Source organism: Haliotis asinina, chromosome 15 (genome assembly GCF_037392515.1).
Source record: "Haliotis asinina isolate JCU_RB_2024 chromosome 15, JCU_Hal_asi_v2, whole genome shotgun sequence".
In the NCBI taxonomy this organism is placed as follows: Eukaryota; Metazoa; Mollusca; class Gastropoda; order Lepetellida; family Haliotidae; genus Haliotis; species Haliotis asinina.
The window spans coordinates 16,281,728-16,302,127 of record NC_090294.1 but is presented as its reverse complement, the minus strand read 5'-3'; the positions used below and the strand labels follow the sequence as shown (position 1 = coordinate 16,302,127).

At 42.2% G+C, this 20,400-nt stretch overlaps 1 protein-coding gene across 1 annotated transcript; it reads left to right on the top strand.

Moving 5' to 3' along the window:
* The first annotated feature begins 2,468 nt into the window (after positions 1–2,468).
* Positions 2,469–19,520, top strand: LOC137265477 (nucleoplasmin-like protein ANO39). The gene is made up of 10 exons (XM_067800882.1): positions 2,469–2,630; positions 4,376–4,473; positions 5,267–5,389; positions 6,455–6,551; positions 7,343–7,506; positions 8,309–8,356; positions 13,423–13,505; positions 14,198–14,216; positions 18,600–18,656; positions 19,375–19,520. The coding sequence occupies exons 1-10, from the start codon at positions 2,600–2,602 to the stop codon at positions 19,411–19,413; spliced, it is 759 nt and encodes a 252-aa protein (XP_067656983.1). The 5' UTR covers positions 2,469–2,599; the 3' UTR covers positions 19,414–19,520.
* Positions 19,521–20,400: the final 880 nt, after the last annotated feature.

Sequence of the window (20,400 nt, the reverse complement as noted above, 5' to 3'; positions counted from 1 at the left end):
GATTTTATGACATAATCATGATGATGTAATTATGAAAGAACTAATCAACATGATATTTGATGTCCTGGACTATTTATCAAAAAGTGTAAAAGAACAAAGACAGACAGCTCTACTTTATTATCATTGCGAAATTTAATGGCAGCATTTAGAGCAGATATGAAAAGAAATTCAAGTTTATTTTGCAGTCTGAAAATTTCTAGTAGCCCACGGACAAGTAAGATACCATTATATTGTTGCCCGAAATGAAAATTGACTTGTCCCGGGCGTCGGACGATGGGAATTTTGAACCCCTGAATGTCGGACTGAAATTATGGAAACTGGGCCTACGATTATGTGAGACGACATCTGAGATTTACATTTTCAGAATGGTTTAGATCAGGGGAGGTAACTCTGTTTTCTGTCGTCTGCTGTAAAAAAGCACAGCGATGAATTCAGTGTCCATTGTTACTTTTTTGTCAACGCCATATACATTCCACAGAACGCATGTGGTAAAAGCAGCCAGACTGGTATTTCATAAATACCTTACAACAACTTGTAGTCTTAAATGATTTACGTAAACGTGTTCTGGATTTGCATTTTTCAACGATAACAATTTGGCAGATGTTGTTTAACGCCGCTGTCTGCAATATTTCATCTATATGGTGGCGGCCTGTCAGGTCCAACAGGTTGCAAAGCTTATATTTAAATAGCATTGAGGGCAAGTGGAAACACATGATTATAAACGACTGACACAGGCATGGTGTAAGCCACGATCATCCAAGTAGGAAGAAACTGAAAGAACAACTAAATTCATTTTTTTGGTGCTCTTTTTACCACTGCATATGAAAGGTTTCTGGCGAGTCATAAACGGAACACCATTCTTTTTTTTTCCCAAAAAAACTTCTGGTTAATTAATACCAAACGCTTAAAAGTTGCTAAAAAGCCGTCTGCTTCTCTCTAGACCGCAAACGAAACCACAGACAGGCTACGTAACTCTGTCGCCAGAGAGCTGCAGTGACGTCATAGAAGGAACGATTTTTAGTTAGTTATATAGAAAATGTGTAGGAAGCTCGTCATTTTGCTGATTTCTCGACGTCACCAAAGACATGCCGAATTGTTGTGTTGCCGTCAGTTGCTCCTCGGGGTCGGGTGATGGTGTCACTAGCCACATATTTCCACGGGACCCCGTTAGAATTATTGAGGTTATGGTTTGTTTTCATCAAGTTAGCAAATCCAATGTTCTTTTTACTAGAAGTTAAATACGTATTTGAATCATGACCAAAAGGATTTTGCATGACACAGCTTGTAACATAACGACTTCTTCCACGGACGCAAGGTGGGGGTGGGAGTGACGTTAATATTGCAAGAAATATTATATTGCCCCCCCCCCCCCCCCCCCCCTCCCTAACAGTGAAATTGTTATGTTATAAGCCATGTCATGCAAAATGCTATTGTCCACCAATAAAATACATATTTTACTGCCAGGAGAATTTTGATTTTGTAAGTCGGTGAAAACAAACTTAAATAACATTAGGAAATCAAAACTACTTTCTACTGGTAGTTAAATATGCATTTGAATCATGGCCGAAAGGAGTTTGCATGTCACAACTTGTAACGTAACCTAAGCGAGGTCGGGGTCGAAGTGAAAATACTGAGCGATAAATTTCTACACTTGCTCAGTTTACTTGGTTTGTAAACGTTCACTCACCAGTATGTAGACACTTGCCAATATGCGTCTTTATATTTGGTCTCATAATCCTAATTACTTTATAATCATACTTGTATGCATTCTGAAACTGAACAAAAAGAAGCGATCTGCGAATGTATAACAGGAATGTAATATCTAGACATTTTACAGTCTGCCTATATGAATCATAATTCGCCCTAGTGTATGTCGTCTGTATCATAGCAACTTCAAGACGAAAACAATGATTCTGTTGAAAGTTACAACTTTAAAAAAATGCAAATATTAAAATTAAAACAAATTACGTCAAAAATAGTAAAACTCATTCCTGTGGATCAGTCATTATTGGAGATACAAATCCCATGGACAAGTAGACAAGTTATTCCGAGTTTCGAACAATCAATAGCAATACCACAGAGCTCCACCACGAAAGACCGAGACTTTGCTTAACAAGGACATTTTTTGTTTCTAGATTTAGTCTTCAACAACAAATCCTGTCGTAAGATGCGACTAACGGGATCGGGTAGTCAGGTTCGTTGACTCAGCTGATACATGTCATGGTACGTAGATCGATGCTCATACTGGTGATCACTGGATTGTCAGGTCCAGACTCGAATATTTACAGACCGCTGCCATATAGCTAGGATATTGATGAGGGCTACTACAAACAAGACACAAACAATCAAACAAATAAACAAACAAAGAAACCATTTCCCCTCAAATAACATAATATGGATTATCATAATCTTTGATATACAAATCTCGTTCTTCACTGCCTTTCGTCACTCGTGTAATTATCATAATTTATGCGGGATTGGGTTGATTTTTGAGTCACGTGGCCATTTCTCGCGTAGCTCGTGCGCGATTCACGAGAAAAGCCCTTTTTACCCGGAACAAGATTGCGCCTGGTCGGTCACCTGTTGCTCGCCAGCAAACATGGAAAGGGACGCAAAGGAATATTTCTGGGGTGAGATAGTTTGTTTAAAACGTAGAATATGATAAGCTGCCTCTGTTCGAAACTGAACGTTCCAAATGATCTGCGCTGGGTGTTACAACATTGCGTGTGGTGGCATGTAGAAGAAATGCCCCTTTCCAAAACCCGATGACCCGGGTATTGGAAATGTCGGACCAGTTGAAGTGTTCCTACGAAGACTTTTAAAAATGACTAAATGGCCTGGCATGTCTATCGATTATTTATTTCATAGTCATGAAAAAAATGACAAAAAAACCCAATAAAACCCAAAACACGGACACGTGCTGTCTGGGATTGTCGACAAATTAGCCTCTACACACAATCTTAAGAACCAATATTGATGTACATGTATATAAACACTATTTTTTATTCATTTCTGAAATGATTTCTCAAATAGATCGTACTACGTTTTGTCACATTTAATACACAAAACTGTTATAGAAGTTTGGGCTGTATTTACATTACAGGGATGTTAAAATGTCATTTTTTTCTGATACGTGAAGTACCCTTTTAATGCTTATGACAGGTAGGAGGAAACCTACCGATCTGTCTAAAAGAGGCCGAAAGGGATATTATAGGCAGTTTTGCCTATTTTCTTATAGGTCAATCGGACTGTAGTTGCATTTGTTTCGAATTATTTCACAAACTATCAGTTTCCGCACAAAATGGTTTTATTTGATCACAGAGATGAAAACTTAATGGACCTCCTCAGCCTGAAAAAAAGTGTTTCATTAAGAACACAATCTTTCATAGATTTTTCTTCTGACAACAGTGAAATTTCTCAGATATATTATATTCCTTTTATTTAGTTAGCAATTTCAAAAGTCCATTATTATTATCTGATGAAAGTTTTCAAAAAGCATTTGAATGGAAATCTTTGGACATAAAAACGTGAATCATATTACTGTCCTCACGCGGAAATGCACCACTTCAAGTTTATTTGATAAATATCAAAATTATTGGCCAGTCGGCCTATAGCAAAATAGGCAGAACTGCCTGTAATAACCCGTTTGCCTATTATAGGTCAGTAGGTTTCCCCAAGCGCGTTTTAAGATCCAACTTAAACTTGCCAAAATCCTAGCGCACTTCCTTCAAAAACACACTTTGCAGATTATGATTTTAATTTCAGTCTTGATTTTTATTCGCATTTTTCACTTTCTGACATTCGAAAGTAAGAATCAAACCTATAATCAAAAGCACCACGTACAATCAGCATGCTTCGTTCAGACACATCATCTATTCAGAATTCTCCCCCATCAACTTATGCCTCCTTTAGATGTCACCCTTGGAGATTCTGGTTCGAATTGCTCATCAGCAACCCATGTTTGTTGGTAGTGGCAGCTAACTGGGGCGGGTGGGCCTCTGGAAACATTTGTCACTGTGTCTCATTTGGGCAGATCGACGCTCATCTTATTGATCACTGCCGTATTCTTTTCAGCCTCGATTATTTACAGACTGCCACCATAAAGCTGAAATATTGCTAACTGTGGTGTTAAACAACCACAAAGTCCAACCAACTAACGACAAAACCTACTAATGGATGTGTCGGACTCGACTGCCTTTTGAGGCAGGTTATAGATTGTTTTCAGATGAAAAATACCAACCGAAACAGCCCCAGATAAGCAACTGAGTATTTACTCCCATGTCTGTTTATGTATGTGTAATTGCATTTTTTGAGGAGTAACTGGCATTTTACTAGAAATTTTATGTGCCTTGTGATGTGACTGTTTTCCTCACAGGTTGCCAATTGACAAAGGAGTCCCCCTGCCAAACATGGTCTTTTCAGGAGGAGGAGGAAGACTCCGACTACCTCGTACACACGCTCTTCCTCAGAAATGTCAGTATTTTATTGCAATTAGTTACTCGTTATTGGTGTACTACAAGTACATATCTATCAGGCGGTGAGGTAGTCTAGCACTTAAAGCTTTGTCGCATCCAAACGTGGGTTCTATCCCCACATTGGTAAACTGCGTGAAGCCGATTTCTGGTGTCCGCGGTCGTGATATTGCAAGGATTGATTCTGAAACTGCGTTAGAAGGTACTGCCAAATGTGATTTTTATATTCAGGTTTATTCCTTCTGTTCATCGGTATATTTCTTACTCAGATTTACAGAAAGGTAAGAGTTCATCCGTTTCTATATCTCAAATTATACTTATAAATTGATATGTATGTATGCTAGAATTACTAACAAAACCAAACCACAACAATTAATAGAAATCTCCCGAAAATAGCTAGAAGCCCCAAAATTAAGTACGTGTTAAGTTGAACCACTTAGTGTAACCTATGTTAATCTGCAGAAGAAGATTGTGGTTCAACCCTATATATTATGCTTAATTTGTGTTTAGGCTATTTTTGTGATTCCTTTAGTAGATGTCTTGTATATATTATTTCATAAATGTTATTTGGTTTGTGGGAAAGGAGGAACGCTTACCTAATAATTTTAGTATGCATTAAATCTTAAATAGGGTGGAACTCTTACCTAATAATTTTAGCATGCATTAAGTCTTAAATATCATTTGGAATGGGGTAAAGGGTGGAACCCTTACCTAATAATTTTAGCATGCATTAAGTCTTAAATATCATTTGGGATGGGGTAAAGGGAGGAACTCGTACCTTATTCTTATTTCAGTCTGTCCTTGGAGCAGAGGCAGTGAAAGGAGAATTGAATATTGTGCAGGTGGAGACAAGGAGTTTTGAAGATAAGGATATCAAACAGCCACTATTCTCGTTACGGAATGGAGGACAGGAGACCGTAAGTTTCTTTCAAAATGAAGGCCTAGAGGCAGTTTCATGGGGGGGGGGGGGGGGGGGGGGGGGGGGGGGGGGGGTGTGTTGAGTGGCGATATTGGTACATTGCAATAACTGTTCGATAGCTACTAGCGTCAATGACTTCACAGTTATATCTTTCTTTAACAGGTAAAAGTAGTCATGTGGTCAGCGCCATCATGGAATCATTGCACACGCGGCCTTGAATAAGACAAAAATGCATACGACCACACATGCATGTAAAGTAGAGATTTTAGAGCCGCCTTCTTAACTTCACGCCCGAAAACTGCCCGGTCCCATTGTGGACTCCTGGTTTGAAGTGGTCCCCTGCAATATTTGATGGCACCAATAACGGATTCAATCCGTTGGGCAGCCTCGATGACTTGGTTTCATGTCTGTGTGCATGCAGTGGAGTTTTGTACACCATATCCTTCACAGGATTATCTCATCAAGACTTTTATCCTTGATTACTGTATCGATGGAAAGTTCTCGAGTACAGCTTAACATGCCTTCACCCACCACCGAATTCAAGATGTGTTCATACGAAGTTTCCATGTTATGTTCTCGGTTGAAAGTGTTGATAGAGTAATGAACAGTCTTCTGACAAACAGCAACAAAACTCTACAGGAACCTATGACTAGAGTTGTCTCCCGTTTGACCGTTCTTTCCCTTCCACTTCGCGATTGTTTGTAAAAAAGTTTCGGTGCAGATGTTGACACTTGTGTCAGAGCATTTATTTGATTATTTCTTCCCAGATGGTGTAAATCATAATAGCATGAACCAAACCCATTCCCTTAAAGAAATCCACAAGCAGTATTTGATGGAACCAATTGAATCCGTTGGACAGACTCGGTGACTTGGTTACATGTCTTTGTGCAGGCAGTGGGTTTTTGTACACCATATCATTCACAGGATTATCTCGTCAAGAGTCTTTCCACTGACTACTGTATAGCAAACAAAAACAAAAATAACAAACACAAAACAACAAACAAAACGAACACACAAACAAAAGGCATAATTGGTTGTTGTGATTGATATGGACATTTTTCAGTTGACGATGGACCTGAGTTTTGCCGGCGCCTGTAGCACGACATTCCGACTGGTGGAAGGTTCAGGGCCAGTACATATCGGTGGCCAACATCTAGTGGGTATGTCGACATACCCTTAACTGGGTTAACTGATATGTAGGATATGATAGGTATGTCGCGATGTAGGGATAGGTCACGATGTATGATGTTATGTCTCCATGTGTGATGGGTCACGATGTATGATGGTATGTCTCCATGAGTGATAGGTCACGATGTATGATGGTATGTCGACATACCCTTAACTGGGTTAGCTGATATGTAGGATATGATAGGTATGTCGCGATGTATGGATAGGTCACGATGTATGATGTTATGTCTCCATGTGTGATAGGTCACGATGTATGATGGTATGTCGACATACCCTTAACTGGGTTAGCTGATATGTAGGATATGATAGGTATGTCGCGATGTATGATGTTATGTTTTCATGTGTGATAGGTCACGATGTATGATGGTATGTCTCCATGTGTGATAGGTCACGATGTATGATGGTATGTCTCCATGAGTGATAGGTCACGATGTATGATGGTATGTCTCCATGTGTGATAGATCACGATGTATGATGGTATGTCTCCATGTGTGATAGATCACGATGTATGACGGTATGTCACGATGCGATAATTGGTATGCCACCTTGTATGATAGGAAGTTACAAGATGCTAGTTGACGTCACGATATATCTGGCATGTTAACGTTAGACCAGAATACAGAAGTCCCGGTGGTAGTGTTCTACAACACGTTAGACCAGAACGCAAAGCTAAGAGGAAAACATGTCTGTTACAATGCATGTGTGATGCAACATCAATCCTCTTGTTTAACACGTGCCCCTGTCACCTGCCATCCGGTTCCAGAGTTTCCCCCCGAACACAACATGAGTCAAGACGAGTCCGAGTTCTTTACCGAGGACGACATCGAACACGAGGACGACGATGACGAGGATGAAGAGGAAGAATCACCCAAGGGGAAGAAGTCCCAGAAGAGGAAGGCCATCTCACAGACAACGGGGAAGTCGAAGGTTGGTTCATGATCATCTGCTGGGACCATGACTGTTCAGTGATTTAACCACGCTTTATTAGCCACCATCAGCGTTTCACAAAACTGTTGTGGCCCTTCAGTCTGTAATGGTATCGAAATGGTCCAACTTAAACATGCGATCCGTATGGCAACCTGGGCCAAGATTTTCCAAGCTCTCTTAGCGCTGAGATAGTCGTAAGTGCATACATTAACATTAACTTAAGACTATCTTAGCGCTAAGAGACCTTCGCAAATCCAGGCCGTGAACGCTTTGTGAAGGTTCCCAGACTTTTATAAGTATAAGAAGTGATGGCGTAGCCTAATGGATAAAGCGTTCCCTCGTCACGCCGCAGACCCCGGGTTCCATCCTCTACTTGGGTTCAAAGTATAACGCCTATTTCCGGGATTCGCCGCCATTGCTGCAATATTGCTGCAATATTGCTAAAAGCAGCATAAAACTAAACTCACTCCAGTGCAACGCGATCCCGGTTAGAATTAATCTTCAGTAAACCAAACCTTTAAGAGGTGACTACCAGGATCGGTGGTCAGGCTTGCCGACATGTTTGACACACGTCATCGTATCCCTATTGCGTAGATTGATGCTTATGCTGTTGATCACTGGATTGCCTGCTCAAGACACGGTTATTTACAGACCGCCGCCATATAGCTGTAATATTGCTGAGTACGGCGTAAAAATAAACCCACTCGCCCCAGTGACAGTTAACTTACACCTGAGAAGTCAGTGCATTATCTCCTACCCCGTTTTTTAAACCCCTTTGATGCTGTATATTAATTGTTTGCAGAAAGGAAAGATGGAAGTAAGTGCTGAGGACGAGGATGACGAAGACGAGGTAAGTTTAGTGTGTCCGTGCACATTCTTAGGCAAATGCAGCCTCAAAATTAATTTAGCAACACATACTGTAACCATCTGACAGTCCAGTAGGTTTCACTGAAGTCATTTTCTTGCTGTCTTGAATTTTATGATGCAGATAAACCTTAGAGTATCCCAAAGAAAGAGACGATGTCTCAATTTCACACATGAAATTGATTACGTCTAGAACTTGAAACAGGCACCACGCCATGCGGCAATAGTACGTCTTTCAACATGTTCAACAATAAATCCACAATAAAATGGTAGGACAGTTTTCTTCAGGGACCACGTATAAGCTGAAATTTAGACACATTGTCAGACACGTGATATAGAGTTTGCCTCTCTTGTTTGGAAAGTCAGCGTTCCAATATTTTACTTATACTACATGGCCAAATACTGGTTTTGTAGGTGTCCTTTCACATGTCTTGCCCTGGTAGAATTTTTTAGGGGGCGGTATCTGGGGTAAGATGATTCAGATATCGGGAAGCTCGTTTATTGAGATAGTATTTCAGAAAACTCAAGAGTCGACTTGTTTCTTTGAGGCGTAAGTCTACAGGATATGGATGGGCTGGCAGCCATTGGTTCTTCTGGCTTATTTCCCTTTTCTTCAGAATTTGGAATAATATTGAATATATTTTGACACTGACTGCGGACAGTACGCAGCAGCTAGCAACCCAGCTATGGGGTAGCATAGTGTTTAAAGCTGTGGCTCGTCAGGCCAAAGGACCCGGTTGGGTTCTCAAATGGGTACAATGTGCGAAGCCTTTTCCTGCTGCTTCCCTCCTTGACATTTTTGGAACACTGCCAAAACGGTGTGAAACCGTACTCGTTCATTCGCATCGGTGCTCTTGTTTTCGGTTTGACACACACACACGCGCGCGCGCGCACACACACTGTTCTATTGCCAGCACCATGGATATACGTATTTAAAAACAGGGCATTAATTCAAACGGGAAATCCCCAGCCACGTCATAATGAAAGACGTGACAGATACGTTTATACTTGTTGTTACCATGCCTTGTGCTTGGCATGAAAGGAGTGAGACAAGGACGGGTTCGCCGTCAGTACATTGAGTGAGGTATTCATGTTAAACCGCTCCAGTGTCTGGATGGGCAATCACTATGAAACTTCAGTCACGACTATAAGAACCTGCCAGACACAAGTACACGTTGGTATGCAAGTACAATAATCTTGTACGCCACGTTAAACTCGATCTCACCCGATCTCACCCCACCGTCTGCTTTCGTCAGCACTGTTAAATTTTTCTGCGTTTTTAAGTAGACATACTAATCTTGCACGACACATACTAAATAGACCCAGAATGCCTCGGCTCATTTTGTTAAGTCACGATTAAGATTGTTACTTGTGGTCATTAGTGAAATTAAACACTTTTAATTAGTTCATTTGAGAAATAGCTACTAGCATCAAGCAGATCATGTTGCCGAACTGTTGCCTGCCGAGCGAGGACGCCCGCAGCATGGCGGAATGTCCTTGGTGGCGGGGACAGTGTATAAAACAGGCGCTTGAGTTGAAACAAGATTTATGCGAGGCTTTGATTTCACTACTTTACTTCAACATACTATGTTAGTATTACATTTTCTGAATTTTTGGATCAGATTCAAGTGCTATCATTTGGACAAAATTTCAATCAAGTGAAACCCCAATCCTTATTTTGTCACCATGGGTTATTTCTCCTATGTTGTTCATCAACAGAGACGGGCCAGGGGAACAGGGTAGGTTTAGATTACAGGTAGAAATATGGCTCGAAAAGCCGATTAGCCCCGGAACAGATGTTGATAGATTAACTCCGTGGCTGCTGGCGGCGATGTAATGCGACCTGAGAGTCGCAAGCTGCTGATACATTAGCTAGGCTTAATTTCCGTCTCACTCACTTCACTCAGGCCATGTTTTTTAAATGGGTTTTAATTTTTAAGGAGTAAATATGTTTAGACGCCTAATATGGCCTGTGTTTGTTGATTATAACACAGCGCTAAATGACGATCTGTAAATGTTAGTCTGGACAGCCAATGCATTAATTGACGTGATTGATAAGCAGTGATATCGCTTTCTACTACAAGAAAGACCTCAGTTCGATTACCCATTTGGGTTCAATGTGTGGAGCCCATTTCTGGAAAATTTGCTGAAAATTGCTAAAACAGCGTTTAACTTAACTCATTACGAACCCCTTACATCAGTGGAAGCATTGGAGTTTCTGGCCCACAACTTGATTATATACACAATTAGGCAATACAGCTGGAACATTGTTTAGTAGGACGTCAAGCAAAAACACCAAATGTGTTGGGTTTATCCTAACAACTGTATTATAGTCCATTGATAAATCGGTTCTTCAGAAGTAAATCTGACAAAAGGCTCTCGTCAAATGGGTTCCCTTTAGTCCACTTTGTAGTTAATATTAAAGTGACCACTGACCTTTGCGTGTGTCCTTGCCGTGATATTACTGGACTAGTTAAGAACGGCTTAAAACGATACTCGCTCACTTCCTGTTTAATGCACTCGTGAAGGTCCGGGGTAGAATAGGCCTTCATCAACCCATGCTTGTCAAATAGTCAATATTATTTTCTAGCAGGTAGCAGCAGATAGGTGGCACAGACAAAGAATATCCTTAGCAAACGTTGAGTACTATGACACATTTGTCAGACACCATGATGCTAAAGTTGAGGTCTTGAACTGATCTATTGGCAGTGATTAGAATCGAGACAAAGCGGTGGACAAACTCATAACTCCTGCCCCTCTGTGATGTCGGATCCTAAGTCTTGAAAGGTAGACTGTTTTGTAAATAGGGATTATGGGGCGTGTTGACGGAACATTCCCTATCACTGCAAGCCCCAGATCCTTGACACATTGGAAGGCGATTTAACCAATCTTAACACCATCTTAAGTCCATCTTGCTCACATGTGACAGCATGTGTTCACACCTGTCTCGGTGCCAGACTAGTTCGCGCTATTGGCGTAACCACTTCTACCATGATCCAAGGTCTTTAACTCTGAGTGGCTCTGACCTCACGAGCAAACTAGGTTTGTATGGGTGACCGCACCCCAGTGTCAGTTTTCTGTGTGACCAAAATTCTTGTCACTTATGATAGATATACTACTCAACAAATATCAAGGAACTAAGATTTTTTTGTCTGACACTTCAACTTACCTGACAAATTACAGTCCCATGGAGGAATCGTCTGGTCCTTAACTGTGGTCCTGTTTATTGACAGTTTTGCATCGCTCAGGTACATAAAATTAGTAATTGTTAGCTTGTATTCTGCCCCTCCCCACGATGTCAAGCTGCAGACGTGGTTTGTACAAGACCTCCCCCCCCCCTCCACACACACCTTTCTCCACTCCCCATCTGTACCTCATCTATGTGTCGCTTCCCCTGAAATTACCGTATTTTATGAACTTAAAAACATGCACAGATATCGGTTGCTGTGGATGGATCTATCTTTCATATTCGATTATTCCAGCAATGGCTCAACTAGTCGTAGAGACTACTGGGTAGCCTGGTGATCGCCGCAAAAACCCAGTTTCGATTCCCTACTGAGCTACAGGGTGTGAATCCTACTTCTGGTGTTACCCCGCCGTGATATTGCTCCAATATTTCTAAAAGGACCATAAGCCTAAATTAACTCGTCACTATGGTAATACGTATGGTGGCCCACTACTTATTTTGAGTAGAATACATCAATCACATGTAAGGCATCACTAAACGTGGTATCGCGTGGTCACTTTGAATAACTAGATAATAGTCCAGATGATCCGTCGGTGGTAACATAAGTAGTATAACCTACTAAGCGCTGGCTTTTTATAGACAACTACTGCGACCCAACATAAGAACTTTGATGAAGGGTCATATTGAATTCTCCCGCTTTCTTCTACAGCGTTACAGCACAGTTAGCGTTAGGGTCACTCGGTCCCAATGGTTCCAGATGGTCACCTAAACCAATTACTGTCCATTCGAAGTCCATTTGGCAACTCGACCCCCAGTAAGTTTGTTTTTTTACGACAGAGATGAGCTCGCGTCTTGTCACAGTGTAACCCTGCACACCACTAGATCCCATCTGAAGCCCACCATGACAGGGCAAATTGCTGCGAGTATTAGCGCATATGTTCACCTTGTGGATTGGGATCCAATGTGATCAAGGGATAGCAATGATACACCTTTCAGCTTCTGATAAGGATATGTTTTCCTATTTAAATGTACACTTTGACATCAAAATCACGTTTTATGTCTCAAAAGACGCATTATTATAATCAAATGGTTAAAGTGCTTGGCGTTATTTCCTCCGACTTCAGCCGTTCGATCCCTAATTTAGGTTGTGGAGCCCATCCTTAGTTTACCGGCGACTGACGTGCCACCTATTCTTATAATTTGACATATTAATCTGCATTGACAATCTGGGACAGGAAAGGCGCCCATTTTAATGTAAACGCATTCACAAATAAAGGATGGGCATAAGTTACTACAACGTAGGTAACCTTCTACATACAGCACTAGAGTCATGTATCTATATAAACACAGACAACAGGAAACCTTTACTTTTATCTAAAACTTTAAGTGTAGTTGGGCGGTTCGATAGCCCAGTGGTTAAAGTGTTAGCTACTCACGCTGTAGACCCGTGTTCGATTCCCCACATGGGTACAATGTGTGAAACCCATTTAGCCGGTATTACTAAAAGCGGCGTGAAACCATATTCACTCATAAGGGCAGTTACTGAACGTATGAACAGTGTAGTCCAGGAGAGATTGAGGTCCCAGTAACCACAATGTCGACTTAAATGATTGTTTGGTGTTGCAGTGTCTTCTGCTTTCGATTTAACATGAGCCAGAATTCCTGGAACAATAGTTATACGACCTGTACTGAAGTATTATTGACTTCTATGAGAAATCTTTAACCCTCCGATACCTGGTCTTTTTAAACATGCTTCACCGGGATACTTAAGCACAGACATTAAGCGTCTTACAGTTTGGTTTACTTCTTGCAAATTGGAAAGGTTTTTAATAAGGGTGGATGAGTACATACGGGTCGTCTTGCAGGATGACGAAGAAGATATGGACGACGATGACGACGATGACGATGATGAAGACGAAGATGAGGAAGAGGAAACACCGGAGAAAACGTAATGTTTTGTGTTTTTCTGTATGTTTTAAGGTTTTAATGTAACGGGCCGGGTAAGCCCTATTAGTAAAGCGTTTCTTGCAAGTGTTGAGGGGTCACTAACGTCTTCTTAGTGTTGCAATTTGCCCAGCGGCGCTGCCTGCCGGAAAATTCATGTGGTTGGGTCTGCGGCAAGGTTCTTTTTCTCATAGCTGTTGCCACAGTGGTAAGCGTCCGAAAGGCGATTCCTGCGATGGAATACCAGCCCACCCGCACCTCTCCACCGCCACCCCTATATATTTATGCTGAAAGGCAAAAGAAACGTAGTCTTCACATTTAATGATTACATTTAAGTATACATGCAGTAACTGTACCCGTTTTCTCAATATGCACCGTAAGTCAAGTTTAAGGTAAACATGAATGGTGGTCGAATAGCCTGGTTTCAGATTAGAAATAGCTTTTTGTGGAAAGGGAAGAGCTCTCACAAACACAACATTGAAAAAGTTAAGGGGGATCATGTATGCATTCGGGTATAGTGCCAATTTGAATCATGGCATTCGTTCAGTTTTCTGAACACAGCAGCTATGGTCATGTTGCTTAGAGATCAACATCAATCCACTGAACCTCTGCACATTTTCCAGCGATGTTTCATTTGCCTTTCGGTATACTCATCTTGGTGACAAATAGTAACATGGGTCTTTATTTTGTTTTCAGAAAGAAGAAAGGCAAAAAGGTGAGTGCGTGCTGGTTCGGTGTTCCGGACAATTGGGATCGTGTGCTAGTTAGTCTAGGTCAACAGGTCTCATCCGGGGTGTAGGAGTAGTGTTGAAGTGTTCGCTTGTCACGTCGAAGACACGGCTTCGATTCCCTACATTGTTAAAATGTGAGAAGTCCATTTCTGGGTTATACTGCCGTGACGTTGCTGGAATATTGCTAAAACGGCCTAAAGTTAAACTCACTCATTATCCTGTGGTCAGTCAATGGCCTGAAGGGATGTGTCCTTGTGCCCAGATGGCACAAGGGAATAAAACACAGACTTCAGACTCAAGTCTCAAGGCTAACCATGTCCTTGTAATCAGTTTTAAGTTTCAAATGGTTAGCCGCCTCTTCCAACTGGAACAACGTCCACCGTGAAGTGGTTGGAGCTCCCACATGGAGAACGGAAACTCGCGGGTTCGATGCCCGTCCTCGTCCATACTGAGAGATCTTAAAATAAGGTACTTGTTGGTCAGTGCCTGGTGCTCGCCATTAAAAAGTACTACAAGGACTTGTCGGTTGTGAGCCAGTATGCTGTGAGGTTGCTCTAGAAAACAAGCTTAAGCCTGGACGAGTACAAGCAGCCACACACGTGCATATTGTCATATTCCCAAGATGATGGTAAATCCCGTTTCACCTCGCCCATAAAACTGGGCTAGTGTACACACATACAAGGTGGATTGCACATACAATCACCCATGCACGTCATATATATGCAATGATCCCGAATGCCACATCAAATCCATTTCAATCGACTTATCGAGTATAAGCAGCCGTCAAGAGGCTACCTATAGGAGATAAACATTTAATCTCGCGAACAAAATATGGAATTAGCGAATGCACTTTGACTTTATATACTAGTATATCTGTGTCATGTTTTCTAAGCCGTCAAGGGAAAGGGAGGGGCCGATAGTGAGGCAGCTGTGGGTCAATGACTCTTCAACTCCCCCCCCCCTCCCCTCCCCTCAACAGACCATCCATCATACCTCATCTATCATACCCTTCCTAACGTTGGTGTGGTCGTGGAGAAGGGGGTGTTAGCGCTGATATTCTCCTGTCTACGATACTCAAAGCAGATTTGTACAAACTGTCCCACTATTCTCATTTGTGGTGTTGATATGAAGGATAATATGCAATTGTTAGAAGATGGGGAATTAATGAGGATAAGAGGGGAAGCACGTGCCATAGAGACAGTTGGTGCATTAAGCGGCTAAGCGGCACCGTCAGGGCAGACAACAAGGCATTGTCAGACGCTTTACACCCGCCATTTGACAACGGCAGTGTAGTATGAAATATTACTTGTATATGAAGCTTGGCGTAGCGAACAACGGGGCGCAACGTGTTTTTTGTCCCAAAAAATGGTTCCACTTTCATCCATCTGCTCGCATCTTGCTTTCTAACAATTATTTTCACTAGGACCGAGGGATGATTTATTTCGTTATAATTACATTAAAATCAGTTATTCCGCTGAACTTGCTGGTAGTGTGTCAGTACCAAAGGTAATGGCCGCCGTTGCCTCTTCCAACGCTTGAGACACGCAACCGTACAAAGACGTATTGATCAAAACAGACAACCATATGATCGTGTTTTTGCCGGTATTTAGTTCATAGAATGTGATTAATAGAATCGTTTTGAGTCATACGCTCCAGAGGTATATTTGAAAAGTGACAAGCGACACAGTTGTATAAAGTCCCAACCAGCATATCTGTATCTGTTCCTCTGACAAAAGTCAAGTTCTTGGAATATTTCTCCAGCTCAATGCCATGAGGTTGATGTCACATTTTTGCACTGTGAGCTGAAAGCAGTATTGCTGACTTTTATGGTAGGTCATGTTCGCATTTTTTTTAGAAGTACTATCAATTGAATAGTAATATCTTCCACTGGTGCCGATTTGTGAATAATTGATCATTTCATAGAGGGTTCCAATGGGGTTCCGCCGTGGCCACCTGTGAACTCCACCCTAAGTCACGGCGGGTTAGAGACACATAAAACTACCGATCATTGAAGCCAAAACGGCCATTTGAATAGGATTGTATCCGCATAATAAAATCAAACCTCCGCGAACTCTTTTCAATAGGAAGACACCTGGTCGGGAGAGGGGTGAACTCGTGGTGTAGGATTTGGGAGGTTTACTAACACGAGAATGCTGGCAGGGAACAATAGTCTCAACTCGCAGACAGGGCGAAGCCGTACTAAACTATGAGATAATCCCTATCAACATTTCAATTGGTGTTTGCCATGTTGGAATCTGTCCTTTGATCATTGGCAATTGTCCGTCTCGTTTGACCAGCGTCTTGCCTCTTTGAGACTGAGTCTGCGTGGCTTGGGCCTGCCTCTGCATATCATTTCAGGATTATAACATGCATTCCTATGCTGTCTGTGGCCCTGTCCAATCGCTGGTAATCTGCTTCTATTGTCCAATGACGAGCGGCAGTACTCCAACCACCCGCGCCGTAAAGGGCATTGTGAGCCCTAAGTCTGTCACAACACAGTTAATTGGTAGCTGTCGCGCTTTGCTACTTCATTTATGTTTTCAATGAGGTATCTGGTTGTGTGTGCTGTGGTAAGTTTCGTCAAGTTCATTACCACCCCTACTTAACCCCCTCCCTGCGTGGCTGACGTGGGACGTGCAGATAGATATGTAGTAGGGATCAGGAGCTGCGACCCTGGGGCTCATGCCGCTTCTGACATGTCACTGTTTGCGATCCTCAGGCATGCATGTATTGATGTTCCGACAACTTAACGTACATGTTGCCAATAATTTGAGCACCCCGAAATATAAATAGACAACGCGAATGTCTTCATAGAATAACTGTAAGGGCGCTGATTAGCCTTGAAGAGTTGACTTGTTACTCTGATGACCGTGTTCGATTCTCGACGATTGGGGAGAATACGTGATGCCCATTTTACGTCCCACGCCGTAGTAATGCTTGAAGCCTATGTCTAGAAGCCGTGACGTGCAGGATTATTGCTGAAAGCAGCGTCACTCTAATAGAACACATGTTTCAAGATGTGGGTAGCCTTAATGTTAAATCGTTCACTCATCACTGAAGACCCGGGTTTGATACCTCACGTACGGGTACAATGTGTGAAGTCCATTTCTTGTCCCCGGGACCCGTGAAGGTCACGGGGTAGAATAGGCCATCAGCAACCCATGCTTGATGTAAAAGGTGATTCGACTTGTAAGAAACTACTAACGGGATCGGGTGGTCGGGATCGCTGACATGGTTGACACATGTCATCGGTTCCCAGTTGTGCAGATCGATGCTCATGTTGTTGATTACTGGATTGTCTGGTCCAGACTCGATTATTTACGGACCGCCGCCATATAGCTGGAATATTGCAAAGTGCGGCGTAAAACTAAACCCACTCCACTCCCCTCCGGGTTGCGTCAGTGCAAGTAACAATGTACTAAATCGAGCCCTGGAATGGATCCCCGAAAATCGCTGACGCCAGGTGTTTGCGAAATATAAAGCGTCAATGACGGACTTTTCGTAAAGAGTAAAGTATTGTCTTCTGTATATTTATAGGAGACACTGTTGTAGTCGACAGTTACGTGTAAAATATTGCTCTGTAAAACTGAATACAGTGTGCGAGGATAATGGACTCGATCAACGTCAGCAGTGACAAAAGACAAACTCAACATGGGCCTTTTTTGAACACGTGCCTTGCTAAACAGTTTCTAATGAATCTGAAATGACATTTATAATGCACTGTATGTTCCTAAAAAGTAACAATGGGACAAAAATGTTGATAGATGCTGAAGTGACTGTTCTCATTTCTATTTTATTTTTTTCTGCCTTCCATTTAATTTTGATGAAACATTAGCTGGTCTTGGGTTAATCGTTTTACACAGTCGTGCTTGTCACACCTGTGACACTGAGGGCCCTTGTCTGATTTCACATACAGATACAAGCACCATGCTTTTTCTTGGTGAGCGGTGTCAGGTCGGATGTTGTAGGACCTTGCTAAGTAAAACCTCACTCGCTAGATGCTTCCCCTTCTTCCATATGGTTTTGAGAAGTAGCATGTTAAAGCGTTCGCCCCAGAGACAGAGTTTTATTCCCGACACGAGTGCACTCTGGTGCCTCTAGCCGATATATTGCTGAAATATTGCTAAAAGCGGCGTAAAACAGTACATTCTGTAAAATCCGTCTGGGCATCAGTATGACAGTCGATCCTGATTTGGTCAGAATTTGTACTTGTCTTGTGGAAAAATTTATTTCCAATTCCCCACATGGGTACAATGTATGAAGCCCATTTCAGGTGTTCAGTGCCGTGATATTGTTGGAAAATTTCTAGACGGGGCCTAAAGCCACACTCGCTCATTACCAACTGTTTTTATTTTTATTTTAAGCAGGGTAAAGACGATGCAAAATCTTCGAAAGCAACAAAGAAGGCGAAACCAGCTGCAAAGGTATTAAGTGTTTTCTTGGTTTCGCATCAGAGAAGATCCAGAAAAAATGGTCTTTACATCCCATGCTTCTGGTCTAGACTTGGCTCATACCATCGTGTCGCATTTGCCCAGGTCGATAACCAAGATGCCAATCACTGGATTGTGTAGTCCAGACGTATTACATACAACTATTAGACCCGTGAAAATCCGGGGTAGAATGGATCTTCAGCAACCCATGGTTGTCACAAAATGCGACTAAAGTGATCGGGTGGTCAGACTCGCTGACTTGGTTGGCAGATGTCATCGATTCCCAGTTGTGCACATCGATGTTCACGATGTTGATCACTGGATTGTCTGGTCCAGACTCGATTATTTACAGACAGTTGCCATATAGGTGCAATATTGCTGAGTGCGACGTAAAAAATAACTCACTCACTCACTAGTCGTTAATTCTCACATAGGATGTTAACTTGCTGGTATGGCGATGTGATTCTGATCATGAAGTAGATACGTATTTCTCAGTATACTCATTCTGGTGAAATGTTTCCCTTACAAATGACAAGGTCTAAAAGTAGCCCGACACTTAAATACTCCTCTGCTAAGCAGTTTTATTTTAGGTTTTGTTTCTATGGTCAGGTAATTATGCAGATGACTGTTGATGAGAAAACCGGGAAAGGTTGCTGACTGACTCCATCCCATGTCAGTACTGTTGACATAAGCTCCCAACTTCTACTTTCAGGCCCCCGCGAAGAAGACGGTTAAAAAAGGCAAGAAATGAAGGCCTCTCCTCGTCTAACCCTGTATTAAAGTGCTGCTGTATTTATAGTATTCTGTGTACATTGGTGGGCGGAATAAACCTCCTGAAACGTGCAGGTGTTTTTTTCAGTAGTGTTTTCGATTTGTCAGATATAGTTCCAAGTTTACTGCTGTACACAGACTTGCCAAAGGAAGTTCAAGAACACTCGGTGTTTACACTGGACTCGTTAATCTGAAGTGGTTGGGTATTGCAACATGGTCTTTACCAATGGTTGTTGTTCTTTAACCGTGAAGGTCTCGGGGTAGATTAGGCCTTCAGCAACCCATGCTTGCCATACAAGGCGACTGTGCTTGTCGTAAGAGGCGACTAACGGGATCGGGTGGTCAGTCTTGCTGACTTGGTTGACACATGTCATCGGTTCCCAGTTGCGCACATCCATGTTTTTGATCACTGGATTGTCTGGTCCAGACTCGATTATTTACAGACCGCCCCCATATATCTGGAATATTGCAGAGTGTGGCGTAAAACGAAACTCACTCACTTACGTAAACTTTATTTCAGGAGTAAATTGCCGAGCACATTTTAATTTACATTTGGGTGGTTAAAGTGTTCATTTGTCACGCCGAACTTGTTGTTTAACGCGTTCACAATTCTTCACTGTTTTTTTTTCTGAAAAAACGAAAACAAAATCTGTCTCTCAACTCCCCATTCATTTACTGAGTACGCAAAAAGAGAGGTACACAAAATGAGACGTATGCAGAAATAGGGGCCGGTGGGGTGCCCTACTCGTTAAAGCGTTCGCACGTCGGCCCCGGGTTCGATTCCCCCACATGAGAACAATGTCTGAAGCATACTTCAGGTGACCCGTGAAGGTCCCGGGGTAGAATAGGCCTTCAGCAACCCATGCTTGCCATAAAAGGTGACTATGCTTGTCGTAAGAGGCGACTAACGGGATCGGGTGGTCAGCCTCCCTGACTTGGTTGACACATGTCATCGGTTCCCAAGTGC